The sequence below is a fragment of the Girardinichthys multiradiatus genome, chromosome 5 (genome assembly GCF_021462225.1).
Source record: "Girardinichthys multiradiatus isolate DD_20200921_A chromosome 5, DD_fGirMul_XY1, whole genome shotgun sequence".
Classification (NCBI taxonomy): Eukaryota; Metazoa; Chordata; class Actinopteri; order Cyprinodontiformes; family Goodeidae; genus Girardinichthys; species Girardinichthys multiradiatus.
Genome location: NC_061798.1, coordinates 22,094,018 through 22,108,920, shown reverse-complemented (window position 1 = coordinate 22,108,920; position 14,903 = coordinate 22,094,018). Strand labels below are relative to the sequence as shown.

General features: G+C 42.7%; 1 protein-coding gene across 5 annotated transcripts in view; it reads left to right on the top strand.

Annotated features, from left to right (window-relative positions):
* The window catches only part of LOC124868758 (carbonic anhydrase-like), a 51,141-nt gene extending 36,612 nt beyond the window's left edge, over positions 1–14,529 (top strand). For 3 of the 5 annotated variants that reach the window (XM_047366323.1, XM_047366319.1, XM_047366322.1), the window contains exon 8: positions 495–958. In XM_047366323.1, the coding sequence (XP_047222279.1) occupies positions 495–614 (120 nt within the window). In that variant the 3' untranslated portion in view covers positions 615–958. Of the gene's footprint in view, positions 1–494; positions 959–9,568; positions 9,812–14,405 lie in introns of those variants that run through there. The other 2 variants (XR_007038377.1, XM_047366321.1) reach the window with 2 other exon arrangements.
* The last annotated feature ends 374 nt before the right edge of the window (positions 14,530–14,903 follow it).

Here is a 14,903-nt window from a genome sequence, read left to right as displayed (position 1 = left end):
ATAAGGGAGACAGGTCTTTCAGCATCAGACGTGTTACTGAGCAGAGCCGAGACCAAATCTGGTGAGACAAAGGCTGACACCTCATTATGTCAGTTTGGTAGAAACCCCATGTGGCCCGGCAACCTCTAGGAAGAGCAGAGGTGAGAATCAACCTAACTTTCACGTGGACATCTCGGCTCCTCTGCAACAAATTGTTTGTTGAACCAGCAGGGGTTCCAGGGACAGGAAGAGAAACGAAACACCTTTTGTTCAGGCACATTTCCCCTTTAGCCTGTAAATATCGTGGGGATGACCGACAGGAGGGAGCAGAAAAGAAGGTGGAAGCCACTGTCAGTTCAGACCTGGTCGTCACCTCAGAAGGACAAAAGCAATTTAAATTATTTCATTATACCACTCACACCAGGATTTATTCTGATGCTGTTGATTTGTCTTGTTGTACATAGAAAAATAACTTAACTACTGTCTTCTTTGTTGGTCTCTCTTCTATCTCTTAGATGGCCAAGTTCCGAAGCCTCTTCTTCACCGGAGAGGGAGAATCTCAAATCTCCATGGTGGACAACTACCGCCCCCCGCAGCTGCTCCAGGGCCGTCACGTCCGGGCCTCCTTTCAATAATTTCTCAAAAGTCCAGCCCTTAAGTGCCTACATTTTTTCTGTAGTGTGTTTTACATTGTCTTTTCTCTAAAGTTTAAAAGATATCTGAAAATTTTCATCCAAACTGAGACAGTCTCCTCAACAGTAAGAGTTTTAAAAACGTAATGTTGAATTTCAAGCACAGAAGTTGGGTGCGTTATGTAAGACATTGGTAAATGTAAGACTTTCAGTAAACACTGATGTTTTAAACTGCCTATTAGATTTCATTTTGCGTTGTATGACAATGAAAGTTTTTATCAACTTCATGAAACCTTTTCTTGCATCTGTCATTGCTGGACATTCTGTTCATTAGATTGCGAAATAAAGTATTTTGTTCATGACTCACTTTGACTTTTTGAAACCCCTGGCCGGGAGTCAAACCCAGGACATTCTTGCTGCAAGGCAACAGTGCTGCCAACTGCGCCACCGTGCAACCCCATAATAAACAAATAATGTAATTATTTAAATTGTTGACTAAATATGTTGTTAAAGAATCAGTCAGTCATTTTCTATACCGCTTCTTCCATAGTGGGTCACGGGGGAGATGGTGCCTATCTCCAGCAGTCTATGGGTGGGAGGCGGGGTACACCCTGGACAGGTCGCCAATCCATCGCAGGATGGATGAGTCAGTGTAAGTTATTAGATAACCTAAAAAACAACTACAGAAATACTAAAACAATCACGTCTCTTCAACATACAAGGAATACATGTTTTAATGAAGGATTGTGATATCTGAATATTTAAATAGTTATTACACTGGTGATAGATGGTAATGACCCTGAATAGATAAATTAACTGATTTTTTGCATCCTGGCTTTTTTCTTGAGTGGAAAGGGAAAGCTGCTCAGTGCAGAAACCTGTTGGAGGCAGCAAAAGACATGAGTCTAGAGTGGAGGTCAGGGCAGTCAGGGCACCACTGTTGTTCGTGTAGTGGTTAAGGCGGCAACCCTTGTACCGAGGCTTTGATCCTTGATGCAGCAGTCCCGGGTTCGAGTCCAGGCCCCAGCGACATTTACCACATGTCATCCCCTCTCTCTCCTCCCCTTTTCCTGGTGAGATGAAAGGTTTCTTCTTTAACAATAATAATAACAATGACTTACATGGGACTGACATCAGCCAGGTCAGCAGAGGCTGGTGCAGAGGCAGGAAGCAGAGAGGAGCAGTTCTGGCCCCATCCGTATCCCAACGGCACCAGCACCAGCTTGGAACCCCCAAAATCTTCTTCTATTTCCTTCATCAGTAGGGGAGAAGTCAGGATTTCAATCTCCTCCCCATAAAGATCTCTATCCTCCTCGTCCTGCTGATGGATCCATTGGCACAACTCCGGTTGTCTGCTTGGTCCTTAATCAGGCTGGTTCCTTCTGTCATGGGAAGTTGCGGTTTGTTCGGACCAAAGTGCAGATTAACACTCAGGAGCAGCATGGTGAGTTGAAAGGTTTCTTCTTTAATAACAATAACAATGACTTAAACCAACAAGCTTATAAACAGAAGGAGGTGGAGTGTGAACCAATGAAACAAGGAGGCAAGTAATCAGAGGAAACACGGAACAGGCGTGGAACAGGATGCAGGGAACTGAGGGAAATGTGTCTAATTAAACTAATGAGCAGAGGGAAAGCAGGGACATGAGGAACTGAGCCGAAAACAAGGAAACGACTAAATAATAAAACCAAGGGAAAAAACAAACCTATAGGAAAACATAAACAAACACAGACTTGGAACCATGCAGGAACCGCTGGAGCCCCGAAGAATGGGGGAGGAACCGCTGGAGCCCTGGAGATCTGCGACAGAGCCCTGAAGGCTCTAAAGACGGAGGCAGCTCGTTCTCCAGAACAGGAGTCAGTTTGTCCTCAAACCCCTCCAGGACAGGAACAGGAAGCAGAGGGGGTTTGTCCTCGAACCCCTCCAGGACAGGAACAACAGGAGGTTCTTCATCCTCAAACCCCTCCGAGACAGGAACAGGAAGTGGAGGCGGTTCATCCTTGAACACCCCCAGAACAGGAACAACAGGCCAACCTTCAGGCTAATGGTGATGATGATGATATCTGAACCAGAAGTGTAGATGAAGACGGTGATAACTGATCAGCAGGAGCTGAAGTGTCAGGCCGACCCACAGCGGCGGCAGGAGCTGAGGCGTCGCGCTGACCCACAGCAGAGGCAGGAGCAGAGGCATCGTGCTGACCCACAGCGGAGGCAGGAGCAGAGGCATCGTGCTGACCCACAGCGGAGGAAGGAGCGGAGGCGTCGTGCTGACCCACAGCTGAGGCATCTGGCTGACCTTCAGCAAAAGCTGGAGCAGGGGCTGATGTGTCTGGCTGACTTTCAGCAGAGACAGGAGTTGATGTACCGGCAGGACCCTCAGTGGAGACTGAAGGAGAAGGTGATGATGATGATGGAGGTGGCTGATCAGGAACCAGGAGCAGTGGAGGTGGCTTATCAAAAGCCGGCATCAGTGGAGGTGGCTGGTCTGTGGCTGCAAAAACTGGAACCTTTAGCTGACCCTCAGTGGAACCAGGAGCTGAAGCCTCGTGCTGACCTTCAGTGGAGCCAGGAGCTGGAGTGTTGGGCCGACCATCAGTGGAGCCAGGAGCTGAATCGTCATGCCGACCTTCAGAGGAGCCAGGAGCTGAAGCGTTGTGCTGGCCCACAGCGGAGACAGGAGGTGAGGCATCTGGCTGACCTTCAGGTGCTGAGTTATCGCCCGGCTGACCTTTAGTGGAGTGAGCAGGACCTGAGGCATCCTGAAGACCCTCAAAGGTAGGAGCAGAGGCGTCTGGAAGACCCTTAGAGGCAGGAACAAAGGCGTCCGGAAGACCCTCAGAAGCAGGAGCAGACGCGTCACCGAGACCCTCAGTGACAGGGACAAGAGCTGGGGCATCGCCTGCAGTGATTGAAGCCGAGGAGGCATGCTTGCGGTGCTGTCTGCGACATGCAGAGGTGGTTGAAGCAGTTGAGCTCTGGAGACCTGGCGTGGGCCGATCTGCAGAGGATGGTAGACCCACGGAGACAGGAACAGGAACACTGAAGACCTCTCCAGGAAAGACAGGAGCTGTAGCATCTGACTGACCTTCAGTGGAGACAGAGGCTGGCGCTTTGACAGAATCCTCAGTGGAGGCTGAAGCTGAACGAGAGATCTGATTTCCACCAGAGCTTTCTGACACTCCATCTCAATGGTCTTGGGAGGCTGGTGCAGAGGCAGGAGGCAGAGAGGAGCAGTTCTGGCCTGGTCCGTATCCCAACGGTGCCAGCACCAGCTTGGAACCCCCAAAAACCTCCTTCATTTTCTTCAGCTGTAGGGAAGAAGGCAGAATTTCAATGTCCTCCCCATAAAGAACTCTATCGTCCTCGTCCTGCTGCTGGATCCATCGGCACAACTCCGAAGTGCAATTGTCTGCTTGGTCCTTAATCAGGCTGGTTCCTTCTGTCATGGGATGTTGTCATTTGTTTGGACCAACGTGCAGACGAACAATCAAGAGCAGCATGGAGACTTGAAAGCTTTCTTCTTTAATAATAATAATAATAATAACAATGACTTACATGGATGAGTCAGAACAAAGACATAGAGCCACGTAGCGACAGGGGAGAAAACAGTAGGAACCAGCAGGGAACAAGGAAAGCCAACAAACAGGGAGGCAAGTCATCAGAGGAAACATGGAACAGGTGTGGAGCAGGCTGTAGAGAACTGAGGGGAAATGTAGACTAATGTAGAAATGTAGAATGAAACTAGACTAAATAATAAAACCAAGGGAAAAAACAAGCCTATCGGAAAATACAAACACGTGAAACAAGAATATAGGGAGTAAGAATGAACAGAAGTCATCTAATGACTTGGATGATAAGAAAACACCTGGCTGAGAAAAGTAAACAAAAACACAACACTGACTGAGAAGGAAATAAACAAAACAAAACACAAACTCAAAACCCTAACATTGACACATCATGACACAGTCAAGGTCCAGACCTAAGTATAAGTGAGAATCAGTGGCAAGACGTAAAACACACTTTGCCTCTAGTCTGCCTGATCTTAAGCAAAGAAAATTGTGGAATAAATTCTAGTCTCTCGATGTTCAAAGCTGATAGAGAAATTCCCCTATAGGCTTGTAGCTTGTATTAAAAACTGGTCCCACAAAGTTTTGTTCCAGAAGGCTGAATATTAATATATGCCACACCTTTTAGATTTTTCATTGTAAAAAAAAATTTAATCCATGTATTTTTTTCATTCACTTTATCACATATAACTTTGATATAATAGATAGAAATTTGTGTTCATAATAATAAATGAGTAAATATTATAAATATTGTATATTTGTAAGCGTCCAAGCAAGTTGGAACGGGTAAATGAAAGTGTCAGGTGTGTTGTATGATAAAAAGAGCATCAGCAAAAATGGTGGTGAGACTATTTTTGCCTGTCCAAAGCCCAGATAATTGCAGAGGGCTGCATCAAGAAGGTCATTCAGCGTAAATTCTACCATGCAAGTCAAGAACATGATCTTGCAATTGTTTCATTATACTGGGTGATATAAAATACAACGTTTTTTATATTCATGAAGCAGAAGAAAAAATAAGCATTTTTCCCCAACACACTGAACAGCAGCCCCAAGGACCAATTTCATATAAGGCTTTGAAAACCGCCGCAAATATAAAACTTTACCCAGTCAGCACCATATTTCAAGATATCATATGAACTGCCACCTCCTTGAACCTTAATGTGGTGGAGGGGTTTAATTGCTTGAATCATCCTAGATGCTATGTTGATCAGGGCTTAAATGCCCCTGGTAGGGTCTCCCATGGCAAACAGGCTCTGGGTGACGGGTCAGACAAAGAACGGTTTATTGGCGAGCAGTCTTAACCAGTTGTTAGAGACTGCAGTCTGAATCCCCTTGGAAAATGTCGAAGCCGTCTCTGCTTCCCCGGGTCCGTTGATTTGGGCACAGGTTTCAAAAGAGTGAAATAAACACAAAGTACAATTAGCTTATGTTCGCCTCTGCGCAGAGTGAGAGATAGGCCCCAACCAAACACCTGCGAGCCCAACTCTGGTCTCTCTCCGCTTCCAGCTCGTTTTATTAAGTCTCAGGGTGTTCAACATATACATATATCATGTCACTCATGTATAGCATAACAGTTCCTTATGTCCAAATAAGGAGTGCTTCTTGTTATTTCTTCCAGCAAGTTCATCTTGTCTTGTCTCCGGCCTTCCCTGTCCTTCACAAATTTACGACCTTGCACTCTGTCTATCCTCTACTCCCTTGTCCTTCACCAATTTATGACCTTGCACTCTCTCTATCCTCTACTCCCTTTCATCTATCTGCACATTTCAGTTACACACATAGATAGTTTATATTCTACAAAAAGCACAGCTCCCACTTTATTTCAACCAATGATCTCTGTGATATGCTCACTAAATTATTCGCTTAAACTTTGAGTAGAGCCCAAGTTCCTCTTTATTGCTTCACAGTGTTTAGTCATGACCTTAATACTGGCAATGTTAGCAAAGTTAGCTGAGGCATCAACCAACAAACATTCACTATCATCTATTGCTGGTTGCTTGCAAGTCTACAAGATTGCTTTTGCCTTTATTTCAACTCCCCTGCAATCTGAGAAAAAACATGCAGTGGAACACAGAAATGCCAACTCCAAATAACTTCATATATGATATTTACTTATACCGTTCAGCTTGGGTTTAACAAAAAGAAATAAAAGAAAAATGTTTTTTTTAAAAGTAGTTTAAATAGAAAATAGTTGGTGCAGATTGGAGATGGCAAGTTCTGCCCATGTATTTACAGGATTCATCTTACATTATAGCAATAATTTAGAGTTGGAGTCGTGATATCAAATGTGCTTCTCACAGATGTACTTCATAACAGTGTCATTTAACAGCTATTTTAACACCCACTGTAAAAAACAAAAGAAATTCACACCTCAATGTACAATAACTGCTGTTGAGCCTCTCAAGTTGATATACAGTAGTGACAGCTTTACACATTTCAGTTACTGGGACTTTTTACATCTTTTGAAATGTTGCACAACCCTTGTATTTTGACTGTCTTCATCTCCAGTGATGACAGAACTTTTCCCTAAACACTACTTGTCTCACATAAAGTGATGTTTTCCTCAAATTTCAAACTTCTTTTGTACCATTTTGCCATGTGTAGCTGGATTAGATGCATGAGAGACTCAAACTACTTTTTTGTTTATATTAGAACAATGCCAAAGTAATCACTAAAATTCAATGTTAAATGTTCATGTCCAAAGTTCTCAATATGAAACTGGCTTGTAGGATCAAAACTGTTACTTTTCTTTCGTTGTTTATATTTCTTCTACATATCTTCAGTTACAAAATAAAGAGAGGACACTGATTAATGCGTTTTATTTTTTGTCACCAACGGTAAAACAACTGTATGGCTCGGTCGAAGCTGCCGTTTTCTTTATTCCCATTCCTTAACATGAGATAACTTCCTGTATAAAAACACGGAAGCCCAGAATTGACAACATTTCTCAAATACAACTTATCTAATAAACTAAACATAAACACAAACATGTATCAATCTTAGAATAACAAACCTTAATTACATCTTGATATAAATAAAGCTGGCCCCTAATTGTTCTTAACAGGAAATAACAATTACCAACTAAGAAAGCATCATTTACAACTCAGTTGAAACCCAACATAACATTGTATGTTTCTTAATCTAATATACTGAAAACATCAATTTCTAACAATAAACATAACTTATCCACAGGTCTTTCTAAGCCACTGCTTTCAGTTTTGACAAACACACATCTAACAAGTCCATGTGAATCTGAAACAGTCTTTTCAACTTTTCCCATCAACCAAGAGCTTCTTGGCGATGTTTCATCCACTATGAGAACAACATCTCCTGGTTTCAGATTCTGTCTCATCACTGTCCATGTCTGTCTCTCTAGTAGAAGGGGCAAATATTCATTTGTCAAATGCTTCCAAAAGATGTCAGAAAAGTACTGCACTTGTTTCCATCTCCGTTTCGTATACAAATCCTCCTTCTGGAACAATCCAGGAGGCAGAACTGGTTGTGACTTCAGAAGAAGCAAGTGGTTTGGAGTTAGTGCTTCTACATCATTCTGGTCAGTTGACACTCTTGTTATTGGTCTTCCGTTAACAATGGCTTCCACTTCACAAAACAAAGTCTGAAGTTGCTCGTCATCAAGAAACTGCTGCTTCAAAACTTGATGGAGAACTCTTTGCACAGAACGGATCATTCTTTCCCAGACGCATCCAAAGTGCAACCCTGCTGGTGGATTAAAAATCCAAGTTATATTCTTCTCCAGAAGCACATCTGAGATTTTTGAGTAATTCCAATCTTTCATTGCTTCTCTCGTCTCTCTCTCAGCTCCCACCAAGTGTCTCCCATTGTCTGACCTCATGATAGACACCTGGCCTCTCCGTGCAACAAATCTTCTAAATGCATTTATACATGAGTCCGTCTCAAGTGAATGAGCAACTTCTATGTGTATGGCTCTAAGAGACAGGCATGTGAATAACACACCATACCGCTTGACTGTAATCCATCCACAATTCACATCAAATGGTCCAAAATAGTCTATGCCTACATTTGTAAACGGAGGCTTGTCAGATGTCAACCGATCTGGTGGCAAGTTAGCCATTCTTTGCTCTCCAGGTTTTGCTGAGATTCTTTTGCACACCACACACTTAGACTGTATTTTTCTGATAACCAAATCAGCTTATGGAATCCAAAACCTTTCTCTCAGTCTTGACAATGTATAGTTTCATCCACTGTGTCACTCTTGATGTATGTGTCTGACAACGAGTGTGGAAACATGATGATTTCTAGGAAGAATCACAGGGTGTTGAGCATCTACAGACAGCACAGACTGGTGCAATTTTCCTGCAACTCTTAAAATCCCATCTTGGAGAATAGGATTCAGTTTAAGAATATGACTGCTTCTTTTCAGTTTGTCACCTCTCTGAAAACTTGTAAGCTCATCCCTGAAACCTTGAATTTGACAAAGTTTGATGATCACAGTTTCTCCTTCCTCAACATCAACAGCAGTTAGTAATGATCCCTTGACTTTTGATCTGAACAACTGCATTTATCTTCCAACCATTTCAGCTTTCTTCTCTGGTTTCGAAAAATCCTTTGTTTGCAACATCAGAAACTTGCCATGTTGACTCAGGTTATGGAGTAGCTGCTTAAACTTCAACATCCAAGAAACTGCCTTTTTCAACCTAAACCACTCTGAGTAATGACTAATGAACTTGATGTAAAGATCTTTATTTACCTCTATAACACTCATGCAGATTGTAGTTTTAACTCCCACATCGCCTTTCAAGGTTTGTTTCATATCCGGTATGACTGGCCAGTGTTCTTTGTTCTTTGCCAGAAACTTGGGTCCAGCAATCCAGTTGTGACACTTTAGGAATGCATCTGCATTCACTCCTCTTGACGCATAATCAGCCGGATTCAAATCTGAGCCAACATACATCCACTGACTTGGCTCTGAGTTGTCTCTGATAAGTGATACTCTGTTTGCCACAAACTGCTTAAACCTGATGCTCTCACTGGAAATGTACTTCAGCACAGTAGTACTGTCTGACCAAAACATTGACTCCTCCAGTGGCATCTGCAGCTCCTTTTTCATAAACTTGTCCATTTTCACTGCAAAAGCAGCCGCTGTCAACTCCAGTCTTGGAATAGTTATTTGCTTCAAATGTGAAACTCTGGATTTATCAATAATGAAAAAGCAGTGTATTATTCCACTGCTGTTCACTATTCAAAGATAGGTCACGACTCCATATTCCTTTTCGCTTGCTTCTGCGAAGTGATGCAATTGTGCAGACAGGATTTTTCCAAAACCCGCTGGTTTCAGGCATCTCCTCGCTGTAAAACAATGAAGCTTCTTAAGATCCAAAATCAATTTTTGCATCCTTTGTGCCATTTCAGGAGGAATGTCCTGATCCCAGGAACATCTCTTGCCACATAATTCTTGCAAAATGATTCTGGCTGGAAGTATGACAGGAGAGAGAAGACCCAAGGGGTCATATATGGCGCTGACATCGAGAGGACACCACGTCTCGTCTGAGGCATGTGTCTTGTGTTGATCCTGATCTTCAACACATCCAGTTCAGCACACCAGTTAACTCCTAGAACCCTCTCATCAGGTAACACATCATGGCTGAGATCCAACTATTTAACTTATTTCGCTATTTCCATTTCAGGAATTGATCTGCTATTACTCATCCATTTTGTTAGATAGAATCCTCCACTTTCACAGATGGCTGTTAAATCTCCAAAGATGTCACAGGATTGGCCTTCATCTGACACAGACAGGAGGCAATCATCAACATAAAAATTATTCATAACTGCATTAACTGCAGCTGGTGCCACTTTGTCTCCAGCATCTTTAGTTGCTTTCTTCAGGGCAAAATTGGCACAGCTGGGGGAGGATGTGGCCCCAAACAAATGCACCACCATTTTGTAGTCTTGTAGAGGTTCAGTCAGGTCTCCTTCCGGCTACCAAAGGAATCGCAGCAAATCACTGTCATCAGGCGGCACTCTCACTTGGTGACACATAGCCTCTATATCTGATATTAGGGCAACGTAATCATGTCTGAAGCGTGTCAAGACTCCAATAATGGAATTTGCTAAATCTGGGCCTTGCAACAATTCCCTGTTTAGTGATACACCTTGATATGACGCTGCACGGACAAAAAATGCTCTGAGCTTCTTCTTCTGTGGATGGTACACTCCATGTAAGGGTATGTACCAAACCCTTTTGTTTTCAGAAGCAGAGCATTAATTTTCACTTAACTGCGTAGCCTTTACTCACTAAATCAGACATGAAACTCTTGTACTCTCTATGAAAATCATCATTCTTGAGAAGTTTCTTTTTCAAGTTTTCTGCTCTTTGGGCAACCAAGCTCCTATTGTTCGGAAACTGAGTAGCTGTGTTTCTTAGGAGGAGGCCAATAGAATAATGCTCATCAATATTTTCCACTGTTTTATTAACAGACTCCATGAACTGAACATCTTCTTTTGACATTTCATGCTTTTCCTCACTAGCCTTCTCTGGGAAGTCATGATTGAACTGCTGCATCAACAAGTCCTCAACAGTAACAATCAAGATGCGATTCACAGAAGCACGTACTGTATCACCTGGTGAACTTGTGCAGACATTTTCTCAGAGAGGACCAGTAACAACCCATCCCAATATGGTTCTCACTGCATATGGACCACCATCTTCACTGTAAATGACTTCTCATGGCTCCATAGCTTTGTAGACATCACAGCCTATCAAAAGCCCAACATCTGCATCTATGTGAGGAAGCTCGATTCCATGCAGATGTTGGCATCTTTCCAAATCTTCCCGTAATGAAATGCTGTCTTTGGACACTGGGATGTCAGAGTGGGTATAAACATCAGAAAGGTCAATATAGACACTCTCTTTCAACCCACACACTTCTAGTCCTGAGACATGATAGCCTGGTACTAATTTTTCTTGACCCATATTATGAAGTAAAATCTGAGTTTTCTGCCCCTCTACACCAAGCTGTCTCATTAACTTCTCCGAGCAGAAAGTTTCTTGACTTCCATTATCCATAAATGCGTAAGTCTCTTTGAGCTTTTTGCCTTTCTTGAGCTTAACACAAACAGCCACAATTGACAGGACACAAATGTCTTTCCCGGCCCTAATAGCACCACAAGATCCTCCTGACACATGTGATTACTCACTGGTGGGGTTGCCATCATTGATGCTTTGACTACTATTTACTTGCTTATTGTCATTTTCCTGCGACACATGAAGCATAGTTGGATGTCTTTTGAGTCACAGCTCACACGAAGCTCGTTTTTTGCAATCTTTACTTAAATGTCCTTGTGTCAAACAAGCAAAGCATAGTCCTTTTCCTTTCAGATAGTCCAGCTTCTCCTTGTGTGGCTGACTTCTGATCTTATTACAGTTTGCTAGCGTATGCTATTTTTCACAGAGTAAACATGGCTTCTGAAATGCTCCACCAACATTATGAGCTGAAACGTCTTGCCTTTCTCTAGCTCTAGAGCAACTGGGCTGGAGGTTGAAGTGGAATGGAGACTCACGGCTGGATGAACGGGCCTTGGGTTCAGATGCTTGTCTGTGTATGACACGAAGAAAACAGGAACTCAAGAATCCAAAATTGTGTCCACAAACTCAGATCTGCAAGGCAGGGAAAATTATAGTTATATACTCTTAACTAGGAACAGAAGGACAGCGGATTTCCTGTGACATCACTGTTTGAATAAAAACCCCAGGTTTCGATAAACAGACCTCTTCCACACAATTACCCAGTGGAACTGGAAGGAAAGATAGCATGCTAATGTCTTCTGCTGGCAAGCAGACATAACTCTTCAACGTGGATCCAGAGTGACTACGATCACAAGTAACAAAGTTAAGTAATGATTTGCTGTTCCAGTGTCCGGCATTCATTCAAATAAAGGGCGTAATAAGACAAGCTTGACTTGGCTTTTTTTCTGAGGCCCCCAGAAGCAGCCCTAATCGAAGCTGATTTCCCCACGGCCTGGAAAAGAAGGCCAGGACTGCATCGTATGCCTTCCTGTGTGCACGTCCAGGTAGCGAGAGCTACCCCACTGCATCGTGGCCACTCTTGGAGCCGAACGTGCCTTTGTCAGCCAGGCCAGCTAAAAGCCCATCCCCACAGCTAACTGCAAGCTAATCCTTTATTTATCCACACATGAATGATTTCCTCAATGCCCAGGAAAACTTCTCCTCAGCATGGTTAAGATTTAGTGTTTGGGCAGAGAAGATCAGTTTAGAGTTAAATAATCTAAATAATGTTTGTTTAATGATGTTTGTTTTTGTTTGTGTTGAGAAGTTCAGATAATGATGTGTTCTGTGTTGTGCTTTTAAAGTTAAGACAAACTTTAATTAAAGGGTGGTTTTTAAACACAGAATATTGGCCATAACGCGTGGTTCCCCCTTTGCATTTCAACCCTTTTATTTTAAGGTATGTGTTTGATTCTGATGTCAAGCTATAAGCTTGTCATCAGCTTTTGTTAGCTCCAACCGCTAACAGCTAAGAACACGTGCTTGCCCACTTTATGAGTCCGCTGAAGATCATTTACCCACAAAGGTTGTTAGTTTCCAATCTAGGAAGTAATATTTCCCTAAATATTATTTTACTAAACATGATAACTAATTATACACCATTAAGACCCATTTATCCAAAAGGTTTGGTTCTTATTCAAAATAATAGTTCCTTAAATATTATTTTAATATTTCCTTAATAATATTTCTTTAAATACTACCTTAATAAATACAGGCAGCTAATTAAACACCATTCAGAATTAGTCATCTAGAAGGTTGGTTTTCTTCAGCAAATCATTTTTTAAATTATTTTATTAAAATAATATTTTATCTGATCTTGCATTGTGAATGGTTGTTCGAACATATACCAATTATTGCCTAAGTTAGTTCAAAGGGTTGGACAATGAAACTGAAACACCTGTCATTTTAGTGTGGGAGGTTTCATGGCTAAATTGGACCAGCCTGGTAACCAGTCTTCATTGATTGCACATTGTACCAGTAAGAGCAGAGGGTGAAGGTTCAATTAGCAGGGTAAGAGCACAGTTTTGCTCAAAATATTGAAATGCACACAACATTATGGGTGACATACCAGAGTTCAAAAGAGGACAAATTGTTGGTGCACGTCTTGCTGGCGCATCTGTGACCAAGACAGCAAGTCTTTGTGATGTATTAAGAGCCACGGTATCCAGGGTAATGTCAGCATACCACCAAGAAGGACGAACCACATCCAACAGGATTAACTGTGGATGCAAGAGGAAGCTGTCTGAAAGGGATGTTCGGGTGCTAACCCGGATTGTATCCAAAAAACATAAAACCACGGCTGCCCAAACCACAGCAGAATGTGTGCACCTCAACTCTCCTGTCTCCACCAGAACTGTCCGTCGGGAGTTCCACAGGGTCAATATACACAGATGGGCTGCTATGGCCAAACCTTTGGTCACTCATGCCAATGCCAAAAGTTGGTTTCAATGGTGCAAGGAGCGCACATCTTGGGCTGTGGACAATGAGAAACATGTATTGTTCTCTGATGAGTCCACCTTTACTGTTTTCCCCACATCCGGGAGAGTTACGGTGTGGAGAAGCCCCAAAGAAGCGTACCACCCAGACGGTTGCATGCCCAGAGTGAAGCATGGGGGTGGATCAGTGATGGTTTGGGCTGCCATATCATGGCATTCCCTTGGCCCAATACTTGTGCTAGATGGGCGCGTCACTGCCAAGGACTACCGAATAATTCTTGAGGACCATGTGCATCCAATGGTTCAAACATTGTATCCTGAAGGCGGTGCCGTGTATCAGGATGACAATGCACCAATACACAAAGCAAAACTGGTGAAAGATTGGTTTGATGAACATGAAAGTGAAGTTGAACATCTCCCATGGCCTGCACAGTCACCAGATCTAAATATTATTGAGCCACTTTGGGGTGTTTTGGAGGAGCGAGTCAGGAAACGTTTTCCTCACGTAGTGATCTGGCCACTATCCTGCAAGAAGAATGGCTTAAAATCCCTCTGACCACTGTGCAGGACTTGTATATGTCATTCCCAAGACGAATTGACACTGTATTGGCCGCAAAAAGAGGCCTAACACCATATTAATAAATTATTGTGGTCTAAAACCAGGTGTTTCAGTTTCATTGTCCAACCCCTGTAGTTCAACAACCTTCTGACAGAATCAGAACCCATCTCAATTTCAATCCCACAGGATAAATTATTCTGGCCTTCTTCAACGTCACTGAACAACCTCCTGGTAGCCCTCCTGAAGTCTGGGCCTTATCAGGATAACATCCCAGTTGCTCTCCTGAACTCCATCATTGTTTCTCTGTTCCATGCCAGTCCAATTCCTATGTTCACTGTCTGATCTTTTTGAGAAAGATCATTTTTGTAAGTTTTCTTAGTTTTTCATTTATCATTAAAGTACTCAGTCTTAATTCCAGTTTGCTCTGCATTTGAGACCTACACTGATGAAGGTCACAAGCTGAAACATGTTGGTGTGCTCATGAAATTGTTTCCTCAGTATTTAAAGCATTATCGGAGTCTTCCCCTCACCAGATCTTTGCCCCTCTCCATGTACCTTGGAAGTAATCGAAGCTTTGAAACACCTTACATCACAGCCCTACATAAATCATTTGGAAAGATTAGCTAGCTACTGGATGTGTTGTCACAAGAAACACAGCTAGCTGTTTTTAGCTGACTGAATGTT